This window comes from Engraulis encrasicolus, chromosome 6 (assembly GCF_034702125.1).
Source record: "Engraulis encrasicolus isolate BLACKSEA-1 chromosome 6, IST_EnEncr_1.0, whole genome shotgun sequence".
NCBI lineage: Eukaryota > Metazoa > Chordata > Actinopteri > Clupeiformes > Engraulidae > Engraulis > Engraulis encrasicolus.
This window is the reverse complement of record NC_085862.1, coordinates 11,258,928-11,276,809: the sequence shown is the minus strand read 5'-3', so window position 1 is coordinate 11,276,809 and position 17,882 is coordinate 11,258,928. Positions and strand designations below refer to the sequence as shown.

General features: G+C 43.8%; 1 protein-coding gene across 1 annotated transcript; it reads right to left on the bottom strand.

The window, feature by feature from the left end:
- Positions 1-743: 743 nt before the first annotated feature.
- Positions 744-17,366, bottom strand: LOC134450184 (tetraspanin-1). Its single transcript, XM_063200037.1, has 8 exons — positions 17,295-17,366; positions 16,749-16,812; positions 10,444-10,650; positions 6,604-6,678; positions 2,811-2,909; positions 2,017-2,157; positions 1,463-1,546; positions 744-1,075 (listed from the first exon to the last, which is right to left on the bottom strand). The coding sequence occupies exons 2-8, from the start codon at positions 16,803-16,805 to the stop codon at positions 1,016-1,018; spliced, it is 723 nt and encodes a 240-aa protein (XP_063056107.1). The 5' UTR covers positions 16,806-16,812; positions 17,295-17,366; the 3' UTR covers positions 744-1,015.
- Positions 17,367-17,882: the final 516 nt, after the last annotated feature.

The window sequence follows — 17,882 nt, the reverse complement described above, 5'->3', positions numbered from 1 at the left end:
GTTCATTTGTCTTTCCCATGTTTAAGAGTGGATAAGAGAAATGGCCTCGGTGTCATGTCATATTTATACCCCAGGGAAACAGGAAGTGATGAATTACTAATTAAATGTTCCTACATACTCTGGTAAACTTTGTAAACTACTGTAGAAATGACAGAAATGCTTCAATTATATTTATTTCCTGGGAATTGTTAAGGGTGCCAATAATTGTGGAACAGGTGATTTAATGAAAAATAATTATTTTTTTAGTCAGGGATTTTTTTATTTTCTTACAATTCATTTGAGTTGAAGGCTACATTTTCCTACAATTTTCAGTGTGACAGTATTCTTCTGCAATAAACACTGAATTTATTTTAAGGCTTTTAACACATCTCAACCAGGGGTGCCAATAATTATGGAGGGCACTGTAAGTGTATATGTGACTATAAGATCATGCTGTAGAAGTGAAAAGTGGTTTTAAATTTGTGTAATTCAATATGTATCTTTCAAACTAGTTATACACATTATATACATTTACGGCATTATTCCGATGATTGTGCATGATGTTATTTTTAATGAATATATTATAGGCCTACATTATTATTTATTAATAACGTTATCATGTACTGTATGTTCACCATTAAATGTGACATTACTGGCAAAGAAAAAAAAAAAAGAAAGATTATTGCATGATGTATGAATATCTGTTTTATTCATATGCTGTAGTTTTACCTACTCAAATCTGATATATTACCCCAGTGAAAAACATTTAAAAATATAATCTATAAAGAACAAAAATATTATATAAGGCAGCATTATATTCCTTTGTGACCCGCTTCCAAGATAATATTAGCATAGATGTGCATGAATACACAGATTTTCTTCAAAACGGTTTGTATATGTGTTGTAAATGTTAATGTTTCATTTCATTTATGTTGACAGCCAGCCTATACATGCCATTCATGACATGAATAGTAATGTCTGTGTGTGCAGTGTACACCATCCCTTGTGCGTGTGTTGAACTGACACTGTCCACTTTTCATCTGGAGTGTTTATCCAGGTAGCAGTACAGGTACATGGACACCACCATAGCAGCCACCTGGAAAACAGCAAGCAGCAAGCATGTACGCCTTTCAGTGAATGCCAGTACCATGACACTTTCTACAGTTTCTACATAACTGTAGCTTACTCCAGACTCCAGGTAAAAATCTGTTAGCAGATCCAAGGCAGTTTGTTGTTTTGGTTTTTTTCAGAACCATTCAGCCTGTTGTCTTTTGAACAAATCAGATAATGTTCAAAAAACCCATAAACACTTATGTGCTCCCATCACAGATTACCCCACATATGCAAAGCAGTGTTCCCTGAGCAATTTGAATGGGAAATGTGGATTGGAGGCGAAAAAAGAAAAAGAAAAAGGGAGTTAAAACAAAGGACTAAAATGAAGCAAGGGATGAAAGAACAGATGCGTTTTTTCTTTTGTTTTTACCTCTATACCACAAACACCCGCAGCAATTCCTCCAACGATGTTTGCATTCTTCGTAAGAATTGTCAGCAGTTGTTCAAAGCAGCCCTAGGAGGGAGACCACAAAAGCAATCACTTTACACCCCAAGATGCTGAGCATACAATACACGCACATGCGCGCACCTACATACATACATACATTCATACAAACATACATACAGTACATACAGTACTGCTGACTCTTGAAGTGTGAAACAGTTTTAAAGACAATCTTGAAAGCCTTTGATACAAGCCCAGCAGCACATGCCCATTTCACTTGATAGTTTTCATTCTCAGTGCTTGCACAAATCGATCTACATTTACCAGATGCCTTAATCTCTCACAAGCAACATTGCACTGTACACAGTACACACTGACACCAATAGGTTTTTTTTTTTTAGCCTGTCGTGTCATTTTGTCCACTCAGTGTGTAGTAGGCTATTCTGACAGATTCTTCATCATGGGAACCTAAAACCCCAATCCTGTTTGTTCACAGCATGTAATGCAAGTGGAGCACTCTGTCTGTCTGTCTGTCTCACCTGAATTTCACCGAGCTGGGCATAAGTAGGGCTGCATGTGCTCTGTTTTTTACAGCAAGTCGGCGGGTAGCTCTGAGAGTTCTGACTGAAGTAGTAGGAATCCGAGAAGTCGGTGTAGTTGGTGAACCCACAGCATTTCAGCTTTAAAAAAAAAAGTTAAAGATGAAGAGTTGTCATTAGTGGGACTCTTACTGGAAATTGACTTCACAATAACCTCTTTTTTGTACACATGGGTGGCAGTTATAGGGTAGGTTTTCATTTCTGAAGAAACATAAAATGTTTTATTATGTAATTGGGATACACTGTGAATTGATGATTACATGTTACTAGGGGAATGCAGCTGATGGCTTCACATTGTTTCACATTTGTCCAATGTGAGATGTAACGTACGTTGTAGGCTAAAATATGAAACCAAAACTGACGTATAGCAACTTAACAATATCGTTAAACATCCATTGGATTCCCCGGTAAAAAAAAGTCAATTTTTACAAAAGAAAAGTACAGTAGCTCTTATGTCCATTAACTGATGAACTAATTAACTAACGATTTTTAAGAGAGAAATGTTATTGTCCTTCACAGCATCTTCAAAATGGAGGCATCCCAAACCTTTTGTGTAGGTCTAGGCTTCAAATTGTGCCATGTTGTGATTTGTGTCAACCATTCCACTGATCCTGAGTGTAATTATTATCATATGGTATTGGCTCTGGCAATGACACCGGCTAAGGTACACATACGTTAATATTACACACAACATTAAATACAAGGTGTATGCAATACCAGTGTTTGACACCTACTTCAGTCATGGTAGTGTTCCAAATCTTCGTGACAACAGGATCTTTGCCATACTGCTCCTTCAGGGCTGTGGTGGCCCAAGCTTTGAGAATGCCCTCTGCCTTAGAGAAATAAACACAGAGATTCAGAGCACATGCAAGTAAATAAAACACAGAAAACATTATGGGTGTAAATAAAATCGAAATGTATCGATGCATCGAAGTATCTGCCGGCGATTTAATAGAATCGCATCGTATCGTATCGTGGGGCATTCTTAAGTATCGAAAAGAATCGAATCGCTGGCCCCTATGCAATGCCCTAGCTCCATAACACAATAGTAGTGGAAAAGCAATTGGAAAAAATCGAATCGAATCGCATCGTGGGGAATTCTTAAGTATCGAAAATAATCAAATCCCTGCTTTAAGAAATCGATACTGTATCGTATCGTCATGAAGTCTGTGATTTACACCCCTAGAAAGCATCGCATGCCTGTTTACGCTTGACTTACGCTCCATAAGCCTAGATGCGCTTCACCACGCGGAAGCCTTACTCTAGGGTCTTGGCTCTGCAGCTTTGTGGACACAGAGCATGATCATGACTCTTCAAGCATCAGTTATGGGACTGATTACATCCAAAACCAAACAAAGAACACGAGATGTGAAGGCTCCTCCAAAGCAATTACACTGAAGATGGAGGGATTGATCCTTTTGAAGTATGCCAAATTAACATTTATATGAATGCCTTTTTTGTACTTGATGTAATTATTTTGAAAATAGGTTTCATCCCAGATGTCAGTGATTGCAAATGGCCACAGGATGCATTCATGCAGCAACTACCCTTTGTTCATCCATGCCATGAAACCCTGCACTGGATGAGAAGGCTTTATACCTTCTCTCACCTCCGCCTTCCTATTCTCTCCCTTCTCCCTCTCTCCCTCCTGCAACACACACACACACACACACACACATACACCAGCCCCATCCCCACCACCACCCCCTACCCTCTAGCTTTCTCCAGTTTTCCAGTTTTTCCTTGTTAGGGTTTGATTAATAAAGCCACCAGTGCTTCCCATCAATGATGGTTTGTTTCAAGATTGGTGCGTGCGCGCGTGCGCATGTGTGTGTGCGTGTACATATGAGTGTCAAGTGTCTGTGAACACGTGTGTGTGTGTGTGTGTGTGTGTGTGTGTGTGTGTGTGTGTGTGTGTGTGTGTGTGTGTGTGTGTGTGTGTGTGTGTGTGTGTGTGTGTGTGTGTGTGTGTGTGTGTGTGTGTGTGTGTGTGTGTGTGTGTGTGTGAGAGTGTGTGCAAGTGGTGCCCAAGGGGCTGTAGAGACAAGTCACAATTAAAAGTGTCCCCCTCGAAGCCCAGAGAAGGGCGTGCAGATCAACTGGGCCATTACACTGCAGCTAATCCATCACTGTCTCACCGCATTCCCTCACAGCACTGACAGGACAAAGCAAGCGCGCCGCCAATAACGTTCCCCCTCCTCTGCTGATCCAGCAACCACAGGTTCCCTCCCTATACTCTTAATCAAATCCATTATAGCAGACCGTGGCTGCTTCTTTCACACTTATATTCAAGTAATAACTTTGACAATATCTACAGCTTCGACCAACCAAGCTGGCACAGAGTGAATGCAAATAACTATACCTCAGGAAGTTCTGACATCAAAATCCTTGACCTTTTCTGCTCATTGCCTATTCAGCATACCTCCTCGTACAGGTGATGTTTAGACTAAATATATATTCGATTTGAGATTACATCTGAAATGCAAAAATTCGGCCCTAAAGCGAGCTGCCTCTGCTGTGCATTCCACATCCAGGCCTCTCGACAGTAATCAAATATGGCAACCCCTAATGCATCGCTAAATTGGCTATATTGAAGGCTTGGCTATCTGCGGATATTGCATTTCCTGTGAGGTATAGGAAATTGCCACAGTGGTTTAGAGAGAAATAAAAGTATGGACCAGAGAGGGGGAGAAAAATTATGCATTTCGTATGGAATTAACTCAGTTTTCTTATCTAAGCACTGATGCATTCCACTAAATGTGGTGATGATTCAAATTCATTTTGTCATGTTATTGCTTTGCTTTGTGTTTCCCACTCTCTTATCAAAATGCCAGGTATAGCAAGATACTCAGGCTATCAAATTCATTATTAAAACTACCCTTTCTTTTGTCATGGTAATGAATCAACGAATAATAGAATGGGCTGCGCATGTTAACAAACAGCACATTAAATGGAAATGTGCATAGCTAATTTCCCCCAAGCTACAAACATGTCATCTATAATTCAAACATGTGACTTGCTGGTTACCCAACATCTCAGTGCTATCTCCCAAAGTATCCCTCAGCGTAACACCCCCCCACCCCACCCCCCACCCCACCCAACACACACACACGCGCGCACGCGCACGCACACGCACACACGCACACACACACACGCACACACACCATCCTCTCCACTCTATCTCTCTCTCTCTCTCACACACACACACACACACACACACACACACACACACACACACACACACACACACACACACACACACACACACACACACACACACACACACACACACACACACACACACACACACACACACACACACACACACACAGACTAGTGTGGTGGCTCAGGTGCTTGATGGGATGTCGTCGTCCCGCTGGGTACTGCTGTGCGAATGTCAACGGGTGAGCTGATTTATTCTCTTGCAGAATAGCCACAGGATCATTTCTTTTGCAGCGAGTACCCTCAAAGTATGGCAATGGCAATCACCTTGGGCCCAGACCACTGTTTGATGTGAGTCTGCCGAGAGTGTGGACAAGGCAGCAGCCACGGTGGATATTGGTACACAGACACAGACCTCTAAGGTACCTGAGAGCCTTCCTATTGTCAGGCTCACAACACAAAACAACAAGCGGTGAAATGTTGGTCTCAAAGGCATTGGCTTGTCACGGGTTGCTCGTCTCTTAAAAAGAAATTTCAATGGGGTTTTCTTGCATGATGTTCTATTGCTTTGCTTGGACTTTTTGTAGGCATATTCCTTAATTACAAAAACTGTGTGCGTATTTCTTTCTCCCATCTTTATCTATAACTCATCTCAAATTGTAGTAATTATTGTACATTGCTACTAAACGGGCTAGCCCCCATACATGTAAATCGCCTGCTTTGCATATAAAATGCCTGAACTTCAATATTCTGGCGTAATAAATTGCTAAAAGTGAGCGGCATCGCACACTGCCTGAGGCAATACGGGAGTCATTAAGGGGGGCAAACGTAGTGAGGCAGGCACAAACCCCTGTAATTTAATGAGTGATGGGAGAGTGATGGGAAATACCATGGAAATAAAACACAAAGGGACAGAGGAGGAGGAGGACAGTGGAGAAGAACTGGGGTGGGGGTGGAGGATGAGAGGGAATGAGAGGAGGAGGAGGACAGTGGAGAAGAACTGGGGTGGGGGTGGGGGATGAGAGGGAATGAGAGGAGGAGGACAGAGGAGAAGGACAGGGGGTGGGTGGGTAGGTGGTGGTGAGAGGGAATGAGAGGAGGAGGACAGTGGAGGAGAACTGGGGTGGAGGTGGGGGATGAGAGGGAATGAGAGGAGGAGGAGGACAGTGGAGAAGAACTGGGGTGGGGGTGGAGGTGGGGGATGAGAGGAGGAGGAGGATAGAGGAGAACAACGGGGGGGTGGGGGGGTAGGTGGTGGTGAGAGGAGGAGGCTTACAAATGATGAGGATGATTGGAAATTGCATGGAAATAAAACACAAAGGCACAGAGGAGTAGAGGGGATGAGGGGAAAGGAGAGAAACTTACAAATGATGAGTACGCCAAAGCCACCACCCCTGCTGCCACTTCTGCTATGAAAATGATGAGGATGACGGCGAAGAACTGTTTGGAGAAAGACAAAGAGGGCGATACATAGAAGGAAATCAGCATTGTCAGAGAACCAATCATAGTAAAATAAATGATAATGTCTTTTTCCAGATTTTGTTGTCCGCTTGTGTTGCTAGTTACAATATGAATAATACTGGAGAAAAACATAACAATGAAATTTAGCCATGTTATTTCGCACATGGGATTCGTGAGACAAAACTAACATCTAATCATAGCTTATAAAAAGGATGGTTGACAACATACCATTACATTCTGGGGAAAAAGTCAACGATGATAAATCACCCACTGACATTTAAATCCAATCCTAACTAATGAACTCCCTAAGTGGCATGACAGCGGGTGGTGAATGCATAAAATTCCACAAGACTTCCTTTGGCAGTTCCAGTAATATGATGCCCACAGGCCCTAAAGCAACAACAGATATGGTCCTCAGTATGTATGATGTGGACGAGGGCCAAAACTAATTCAAGGCAACTTTTGGGCAGTTGTTGCACTTCATAGATACATTTTTTTGGTGTGTGGGCTGTGTTTGGGGGTGCTAGGACTTATCTAAATGGCTTTTTATGTCCCCAACAGAGCACCAGGGAATATCCGAGACATGAACCAGTGCAAAAGTGTTTGCTTCTACTAATTTTGTAGATATTTAAGTGGCTGGGGTCAAAATGACCCCAAGGATCATGGATGTAACCTAAATCTGAGGATAACAGGAGAGGTTAATAGTCACATTAAACTTCCACACCACTCTCAAATAACTGAGGTATAACTGGTTAGGTTGTATTAATGTTACAGTCACACCACAGGACATTTGACATATAAACCTTTCCATAAATCTGAACAAAAATGTTTCTTCTCATCTAACCGCAGAGATACACCAGCGACGACGCGATTCAAGCGACAGAGTGTAGCAGCAAGCGATACGAGAGATTGAGGAGACTAATGCTGCATTCCCCAGAGGTAGGAGCTTCCTAGTAGGCAACAAGAAGGCAGCTACCTCCCACTTGAAAGCGTTCCAACCAGCAAGTCGAACAAACTACAAACATGGAGGGACAAGAACTACATATCCACTTCTCAAAGATGTCAGCAATGTAAACAACATCATGCGTTATTTTCATTTAGCCGCATTTCATCTTTGAAATACGCAATGTCAATATAACTACACCTTAGAAAAGTTAATAGGCTGTTTTGCAACTGTTAACCTGTCCGGATCAACTTTATTTGTCCATAGAATGGTGATGTGCAACATAAACTATTCCTAATACTGTGCGCTGCCATTGCTGTGATGACATCACGATAGTCAATGGGGCAAAGTCGGTTTGCTTCGCTTTTGCCCCAGCTCGCGACTTGAACATTCCACTTCAACAGGCGTTCCAATGCATTTCAGCAAGTAGGAGGTCAGAAAAATCCCATCTCCCAACCCTGGGGAACGCACCATAACGCCTAGTACCGACTGGGGAAATTGGCAGGCGGGATCCGCGACGCGCAATATCGCGCTGGGGGTGTGGTCACGGATACTCCCAGTAGATTCTCCCCGGGGCTAACTACGCTGCTCACCCGACTTTCGAGCCTCGCGGCGCGGCATGTGTCTCGCAGCTGACACCGGGTAGACTGAGCGAGATAACAAACGGCGAAAGGTCGTTTGCACACATTACTCACCCAATATCACAACACAGTGTGTACATGGCTTAAATTTGATTGTGTTTTGGTCCTAGATAACATTTAAGCCCCGTTATATCATTATAGAAGCACAGAAGTAGTCTAATATAGGCTTGTAGCTGCCTGGTTCTGGTAAAATGCTAACGTTAGCTTACCCGGTTAGCTCAAAACATCGAGTGATCAAATGGCAATGTGGGGTAACCTATTTGTGTTACATAAGTTCGTGGTGCATTTTTACATCAATCCGTGGTAGTCGTGACATTTATAAGCATTTAGGGTCTTTATATTAAGCAAAAACGTGATGTTGGAAATCACAGAAATCGCCGCCATGTTTTTCAATTTTTTTTGTAACTCCCGCCCTTGCTACCCATACGCCCATCTGATTGGTTATTGGACCATCAAATTTGCATGATATAGAGATCTCGTCTATATCAAACCGCGTCCCGCTGCGATATCGCTTCCCCTCCGCGCTGTCAAGCGCGATATCGCCCCCATTCAAAGTCAATGAGAGCGGAGCGGAATTACTCTGTGTGGGTACGGGCAGACTAATATGAAATATGATGCACCACATCTTCTTTCATTTACATTTGTTTTCAAGAGGAAAAATAGGTAGGTTTGTAGGTTTTTTTAACTAATGTTACGTAAAAACAGGGCGTCATGTCAACCACCCATAAACAGTTCATAAAACTAATGGGCAAAACGTAGGCCTACAATATGAATGAGGGGGCTAATCTCACCAAATGGCAGCCTGCCAATTTGGTTCACTCAGCTCGAATCAACTTATCATATTGAACACTCTACAGGTGGATGAAATCGGATACTCAGTGACATCACAGGTGTTAGGGGGAGAACTTGGCTGGGTTCCTTTTTTACGTATTTTTTTAATCGTATTTTGGACACAAACATATTGCAAACAAACTGAAAACTGCAAAAAAGGTAACACTTTACTTAAAGCCTATGTCTATAGCGCATTACAATCGTATTTATAACAAATTATAATGCATATTATAATTACTTACAACGTATTATGACTACACTCATAATGCTTCATGATGCTTTATGTTAACAGTAATGAATAACTATGAATCTAGCTTATAATGCTTTATAAATCCAAGGGTGTCATGTGTGCTCATGACTGGCTATAAACAACTGGCTGCCTAATGGGGCTTATAGTACATTATGAGTACCTGTAACCCTTTATGGCATGCACAGATCTGGATGATAAACTGTCATAAGGGCTCATAAGATGCTATAATGTTCCATGTGAGATCATAAGTTGTCAATGTGTGCTCTAAGTAAAGTGAAGTTCATATGGATGCATCTATAATGCACTGTATAATGCACATCTATAATGCATCATAATGTACTGTAAGCCCCATCAGGCAGCCTGTAGTTTATATCCAGTCACGAGCACTCATGACACCCATGGATTTATAAAGCATTATAAGCTAGATTCATGGTTATTCATTACTGTTGACATAAAACATCATGAAACGTCATGGGTGTAGTCGTGATGCATTGTAAGTAGGCCTACTGTAATTATAATGTGCATTACAATTTGTTATAAATGCGCTCATAATGCGCTATAGATACGGGCTTCATAGAAAGTGTTACCAAACCCTGCATTATGCAATATTCTCAAAATACTGCCATTCAGAAAAAGAGGCCACTGTAGTATTATTTCCTAGAGGTGCACCGAAATGAAAATTTGTGGCCGAAACCGAAAACGAATCACTTGGCCGAATACCGAAACAGAAACCGAATATCACAATTCAGTTCAAAGTTATCAAAAGTGGGTTTATTCACTTTTTTAAAAATATTGCTTAAATCTACGGCTTACAATAAATGTTTAGACATGTTTTTGAAATAAATAAATGTGTATTGAAAGTCTTCAAATGTTAAAGTAGAACTGAAATTAGTGTAATCCATACCCATTTTCAATTCATTTCCTATTTGGCCTCCGATTCGGCTTTCGGTGGAATTGGCTTTTGGTCGAAAACTGAAAGTGTCTTTTATCGCGTTTTCGTCCGAATATTTTCTGCGGCCGAATTTTTGGTGCACCTCTATTATTTCCCCAAGTGTTCTTCCTAAAGGGACTTCACTTACCAGCAGTAGGAGGCACCTGCTCTCCTTCTGAGCGCCGTAGCAGCCCATGAACCCCAGCAGCACCAGCACGGCCCCGATGGCGATGCAGAAGAAGCCCACGTTAACAAACTGCATGGCGTTGGTGGAGAAGGGGCCCAGCACCTTCAGGAAGGAGCTGCCATCCACACTCACCCAGATCCCCACGGCCAGGAGGGTGACTCCCGCCAGCTACAGTGGACATGACCAAAAAGGATTCAAGGTTAGCACGTTTTTTTGGTAACACTTCATTTTAGGGATACATCTATTAGCACTAATACATACAATGTGCATGTATAAGTAACTTGTAAGGCATGTACAAAGCAAAATCAAACATTTGTTAGGCATGTGTTCGCAAATGTCTTCTTCATGCACAATAAGGGATTCATTACCAATTTAACCTTAGTAAGGACCTAGTAGGCCTTAGCGTTTGCTTAGTACATGCCTTACAAGTTACTTATGCAGGCATTAACATCGTATGTATTAGTACTAATAGATGTATCCCTAAAATAAAGTGTTATCGTTTTTTTTTAGTTAAATGGCTGTTTAGAATGCTGAGATATGGGGGTGTTGAGCTCAGTGGGCTAAGGCACCCCATAAAGCTGGGGACCCAGGTTCGATTCTTCATTTCCCCATCCTTTCCTGTCTCTTTCTCTCCCACTCATTTCCTGTCATTGTCCTATAACCCATTGTCAAAAAGCCTAAATAAATATTTAAAAATGTTAGCAGGTGTTGTTACATGGCTGTTTAGAATACTGATGGATGAACACGTTGATTTTGAGGTGGATCATTTTACTGTTTTTATAGTACTTTGCACTGATTGCTTTGTGTTTGGTACTTATTCATCAGCCAGCTGAAGAATTGTTCAGGTTCTTGATAACACGTTGTGTATACATGGGTTCTAAATGTTTGTTTTCCCCTGGCTGCGCGAACCTAGTTGCGCATAACTCAACCTCTGATTGTTGGAAACCGCTGTCGGTCAAAAAAAAAATAGCACACGTGGTTGGCTGCCAGTGTCTTGCCCCTCCTCACAACATCGTGTTTACAAACATTGTGAACCCATTTATTCTGTAGACATTTAGTTGAGCTTCAACAACAGAGGTAGTCCCAAAAGTTCCACTGTGAAGATGGCATGCAATGACCACCAGTGAAGCATTATTGTAAACCAGTGTTTCCCAACCAGGGGTACGTGTACCACTAGGGGTACGTGAGCACACTGCAGGGGGTACTTGGAAAATTGTAATAATTAAAATTATATGGAGTATAGTCACATTAGGATAGACAAACAGATATAGGGCATGGGTGAGGGGGTACTCATCAAATGACAAAATGGCTCAGGGGGGTACACAAAACAAAAAAGTTTGGGATTGTTGTAAAAGATTGTTGTGAACTGTAAAGGAGTAACACATTGTGATAGGAATGGTATGGCAATAAAGTACCGCATACACAGTACACATACTGTGTATTGCTCATTAGTCCGGGAAGAACAGCAATGACAAAACCACCTTCATATCCTTAAACTGGGTCATGGTGATCATGTTGGGAGGACCTGACCATTATGCTATGGCTCCAGTGACGTTTCTCTCTCGGGCAATAAGGGGATTCTCTTCCCAGTAGTGCTTTTGTGCCTTGCTTAAACAATGGCATCGGCGCATTGGTGCCTGGGGCCCTGCACTTGATATCACCAAGCCAAGAGTTTGACCTCATTTTTACTTACCTTCTATATTCCCCTGCTGCCCATTGTCCCTGGGCCTGCACTAGGCATTGGGGATCACACCAGGGGAGAAACCTCACTAATGATCAGCCTGTTAGTCAGGTCAGGACTGGTGCCTTCACCCATTTTCACACTTTCCAGTTTCCATACAAAAAGTTATTAAGCCTATATAGTGCGTGTTATGGCAAATACCGCCATTGTGTACCACCTCTCCCTCTGCCGTTTGCCATTGTGCTGTGTAGCCACCGTCAGCAGGGACAAGGTGCAATCAGGGTTGCCAGATGAGGCTGATGATTTCCAGCCCCTAAAAAAAATACTCAAAACCCACCTGAAAGCACAAAATCCCGCCCAATTCTATTGATTTCTATGGCAAAAAATGGGCGGGTTTTTCTGCTGAATGCCATTTTTCCCCGCACACGGCCATCCTAAGCAGCCCAATTGGGCGGGAAACAGCCCAATCTGGCAACACTGGGTGCAAGAGCAATCTTACCCGCCTTCTCTATTCCCACTCGTAATAAACAGCAGACTCACTCACTTGGAGCCCTTCAGTATAATTACTCTGGTGTCCAACACCTCATTAACACTCTCACTTAGCTGAGCCATTTACACCCCTCATAATTTATAGCGGAGTGAGTGAAGTGTAATACTAGTCATTATGCGGTAGATGTTATATATGACTTCATGAAATACTTCCAACTAACCACTGCACAGCACCTGGAGCCAAGCCTTTTCAAGAGGCGCTGGCCATTTGTGACATTTAATTTAAGGGAATGTCAGATTGTTGGGGGCTGTATTTTTTTTTTCATCACATAAAAGGGTAATGGTAGCCCATAATGAAACTCTATGATTGGCTTCCCACAAAACCCATTCTACAGATTTTTATCTGAAAGAAAATGGTAACAACTATGGCCAGCTCACTTGCTAATTTATTTCTGCATCACCATACTAGAGTTGCCTTTCAGAAGACAAGACAACCCAGGCTTACATTACTGACCAGAGTAATATTTCTTGTAGTACACACCATTATCATAATACACTCAGTATAAATTAGGCTCAATAAAATCTGACAATGGCAAAAAGTGCTTTTAGTGGCGAGCACATTACATGAAGAACGATGTCAACTATATGTCATGTCATAACATCATAGACAAAGACTGCTGTGGCTGCGTGTGCCCTTTTCCTGACAACTTCCCCATCATCCTCCCACACACGTGTCAGAGTTGTGACACATGGGTTGCCGTGGCGGTTGGCTTCTGCACCTCAAAGTGCTGCGGGTGCCAGAAAGAAGGCGGGTTAATGAGGAGGCAGGCAGGAAGACAGGCAGGCAGGAAGACAGGCTGGAAGACAGGCAGGCAGGCAGGCAGGAAGACAGGCAGGCGGGCAGACAGGCAGGAAGACAGGCAGGAAGACAGGCAGGCGGGCAGACAGGCAGGAAGACAGGCAGGAAGACAGGCAGGCGGGCAGACAGGCAGGAAGACAGGCAGGAAGACAGGCAGGCGGGCAGACAGGCAGGAAGACAGGTAGGCGGGCAGACAGGCAGGAAGACAGGCAGGAAGACAGGCAGGCGGGCAGACAGGCAGGAAGACAGGCAGGAAGACAGGCAGGCGGGCAGGCAGGCAGGAAGACAGGCAGGCGGGCAGGCAGGCCGGCGGGCAGACAGGCAGGCGGGCGGGCAGGGAGACAGGCAGGCAGGCAGGCAGGAAGACAGGCAGGCGGGCGGGCAGACAGGCTGGCAGGCAGGCAGGAAGACAGGCAGGCGGGCGGGCAGGGAGACAGGCGGGCGGGCAGGGAGACAGGCAGGCAGGCAGGAAGACAGGCAGGCGGGCAGGCGGGCAGGCGCGTATGAGCACTTCTACAGTACGCTTCCATGTGTCTCCCCTCGTCTCTGTCTGGCACCGCTGTCTCTGAAAGCTGATATTTTCCATCACATCCAATATACAGTAGTCTGTCAGTGACACTATGCGTCTGTCTGTCTGTCACTCTGTCTGTCTGTCTGTCTTTGTTTTCACATGAAAGACAGAGTGCTTGTCTTCCCCCTGCAACATCGGCCCTGATGCATTCCACATGACAATAATGTCTATCTCTTCCCGAGCATTGACGCTCGTTTTCCCTCGGCTGGCTGTAGGAACACACTCTTCCTGGCATCCCTCATCTCCCATTCCCTTGGAGCCACTACCATTTCACCCCCTAAAATCTACACCGTGCCTCCCTTCTCCTCCCCAGCTGACCTCCTCCCCTTCTCCTCCCCAGCTGACCTCCTCCCCTTCTGCTGCTCCATACCTCATAGTCGCATACAGCCATTGGTGCCGCTAGGGGGGGGGGAAGTGGTACAGATTCTAATGGCCCAAGCACTGATAGGAGCACAAGCACTGAGAGGGGCCCTTAAGGGGGCCCAATATTCGAATCTTTCATGGGGACCAACATTTCTGGCAGCGCCCCTGCATACAGCCATCGCTTGGCAAATACAATACGACAAACATATTACCCCTACCCACCCCCTCACTCCTTGTCAACCTGCATTTCTTCCCAACATCCTATAATCACTCCTGGCATTCTCTTTTCTTTCCCTTTTTTTGGCGGGTAATCCTTTGATGAAATGCCATGTGCCTTGGACAACGTGTCAGAGAGGAACACAGACACATAGCCTACACCTGGCAAAGATTACATGTAAATCAGGTTACAATTGCTGTGGGGGAGCCAGCAGGGTCTAGGAAATGAAACCAGCTCAGAGCAGAGGAGGAGAGGAAGAGGAAGAGGGAGATGGAGATGGGAGTCCATTAAATGAATGGAAAGGAACAAATTGTTGGGAAGAAAGGAACGGAGAACGAAACATGGAGGGCAAGAAGAAACGCTACCTGTGCTGTCCCTGAAGGCAGAGCTCCACTTAGAGACAAAAGGGAAATAGAACACCTGTGTAGTGCACAGATCCCTGCTGCTACCATGCACACAAGGAGAAGAGGAAACACAACAAGTTCAGGAATCCAAGTCCTATTAGAATATGTTTTACTGCCACAGGGGTTGTTTTGGGGGATGGCGTGCCGTGAGGTGACGTAAAAATGTTATGTGGTAGGCCTATTTCAAATTGTATTCTTTGTGTTATCCCCCAGAGGAGATTCAGAGGAGGAAAGAACAACAACAGATACACTTCCATTTACCATTCAACTGTCAGATGCCAGAGGATGGAAACAGATGACAGCAGGCAACCCCTCCCAAGAAGAGGGGAGCTGTTCAACTTTATGAGGTGGGTCTGTGGCTTACATAATCACTCTTTTCCTCTTCCTCGTCTCTACATTGCCCACTACCTCTTCCTTTTTAGACGTCTTCCTGGTCTGACTTCTGTCTGCTTCTCCATCTCACGTTATGTTTTAAATGCTGGATTATTATTCCAGACATTTTGGAGTTAGCAATGCACATTCATGTAAAATGTAATCTGCTCTTGACCACCACGCTTTTATCAAACCGTTTATTTTCTTTGCACCGTTTCCGCCCATTCCTCCTCCCATACATCAAGAACTGTTTCTTTGTACACATATCTGTTACGGTCACAGAACAGTTACTGTAAAACCCACCAGGTATTCAAACAGTTAACCCATTGACGCCTAAGGCACCTGCAAAAAAGGGTGCTGAATGGCTGAGCCCTTTTTAAGAAAAGCTGCCCTCAGCCTATAAAAACCTAAATATCTCAGCTTCTGAAGCACATTAGAATATGCACTATGTTGCATTTAAATGCTAAGACCCTCATCTTTAATTAGAATGTGTTCATTTATCTCAAACAAACAGAGATTTTTAATAAAGTTGTCTCAAATCTCATGAGCCTGAATGTTGCGTAATGCAGCTCCAGGCACCAAGGCCAATGTCGCCCAACGCAACATCAGGCATCAATGGGTTAAACAACCACACTGCAGGAATAACAGCACCATATTTGAAATACAGAACAAAAAAGTCTGTGAAAACATCGAAACCAGTCGACTCCTGGTACTATTAGGTGCCACTGCACAAAATGAGCGTGGGGGGGAAATGTGCTTACTGATGACAAAGTTTCCCATGCGTTTCCCTCGTGTCATTAGGTGTGATGATTAGCCCGAGAGCGAAGGTGGTGTAATTGAAAGATCTCAAGTTAATGGGACGAAAAAGAGCTGTGTGAGAGAGCAGGCGCACACACGCAAATGGTGTCATTTAAACACTGGTGTTCAGTGGTTGGAAGTATTTCAGTAACCCCTCACATATCTGTTTGCATTTCCTGATTGCAGGGAGTGTACATAATTTGTTGTGCTTTCAGGCTCACAAATCCCTGCCCCGCACACACAAACAATCTACCCAGCTACACACACACACACACACACACACACACACACACACACACACACACACACACACACACACACACACACACACACACACACACACACTCACACTCACACTCACACTCACACACACACCGATTTCACCTTGACAATTGCCATAAACATTTTAAGCTATAAATGAACAAAGGCAATCTTTATCAAGAGAATGGCTCTCTCCCACTCCGTATACATACACAGACGTAAGCAGTAAATTGTTGTAATGGGTTACTCACAAAGATAAGCATGTTGAACAAAATCATCATTACTTTGACGAATGTGAAGCATCCCATGTTGAATCTGCAATAAAACACAAACCGCATGAATATCTTATGAGGCCTCACTTGGGGCAAATTGTGTGTTGGCTAATGTTGGTAGCCCTCGTATAGCCGCAGCAACACCACATTCTATTAAAACCTCTTAGAGCCTCTATTGAATGTTCTTGCCGATTAAACAGAAAATTGAATTTTTGGATTGTTCTTTGGAATCTGATTGTAACATTGCAGGGACTGACATGACAGACGTTTCAGCTGCACAGAGCCTTCTTCAGTGTCACCGTCTCTGTCATGTCAATCCCTGCAATGTTAAAATAAAAAGAAAACAACAAAGACAGAAGAAAAATTGAGTGCGATCAATTTCCTACTACTAGATTACTTCAGAGACGCACCAACAAGATGGAAGAGCGCGGTGTGTGGAAAAGAATCTGATTGTAACAAAAACAAAAATGTGTGTGTGTCTGTGTGTGTCTCTCTCTCTGTGTGTAGTGCAGGTTAAACACTCACCAGTCTCATTCAGCGGAACTACTTGTGATTAAAAAGGCAATGGATTGCAGTGTGTTATATGTCTGTCTTTCTAAATGTGCATAACCATGTGCCGATGAGTGGCTGTGACTCTGTTTGTCTGTGTGTATGTGTGCATGTGTATGAGGAGGAGGCAAAAAAACGTTACAATAGTGGAGGGGTGTGGTCGCTACAGGTGCAATGTACCTGGCCAGTAGAGGGACAGGAGAGAGGGAGGGACACAGGGGAGTGGTGGGCGGAACTCCAGTGGGACGGGAGGGGTGTGCGAAGGGAGCATGCTCAAAGACAGGCTTGGATGATACTAAAAATGGACCTAGGCATTTTTGACTGCCCCCCCCCCCCCTCTATAATTACATTACATCATACTTTGCTGATGCTTTATCCAAAGCGACTTATACGTATCTAGGTGTAGTTACAGTCCCTGAGGCAATTGGGGGGTAAGGGGGGGGGGCAGATGCCTTACTCAAGGGCACTTCAGCCATGGAAGGTGTTAGTGGTCGTAAGGTGGAGGTATGGGTGGGATTCAAACCTGTAACCCTCAGATCTTATGACCACCTCCCCAGCTACTCG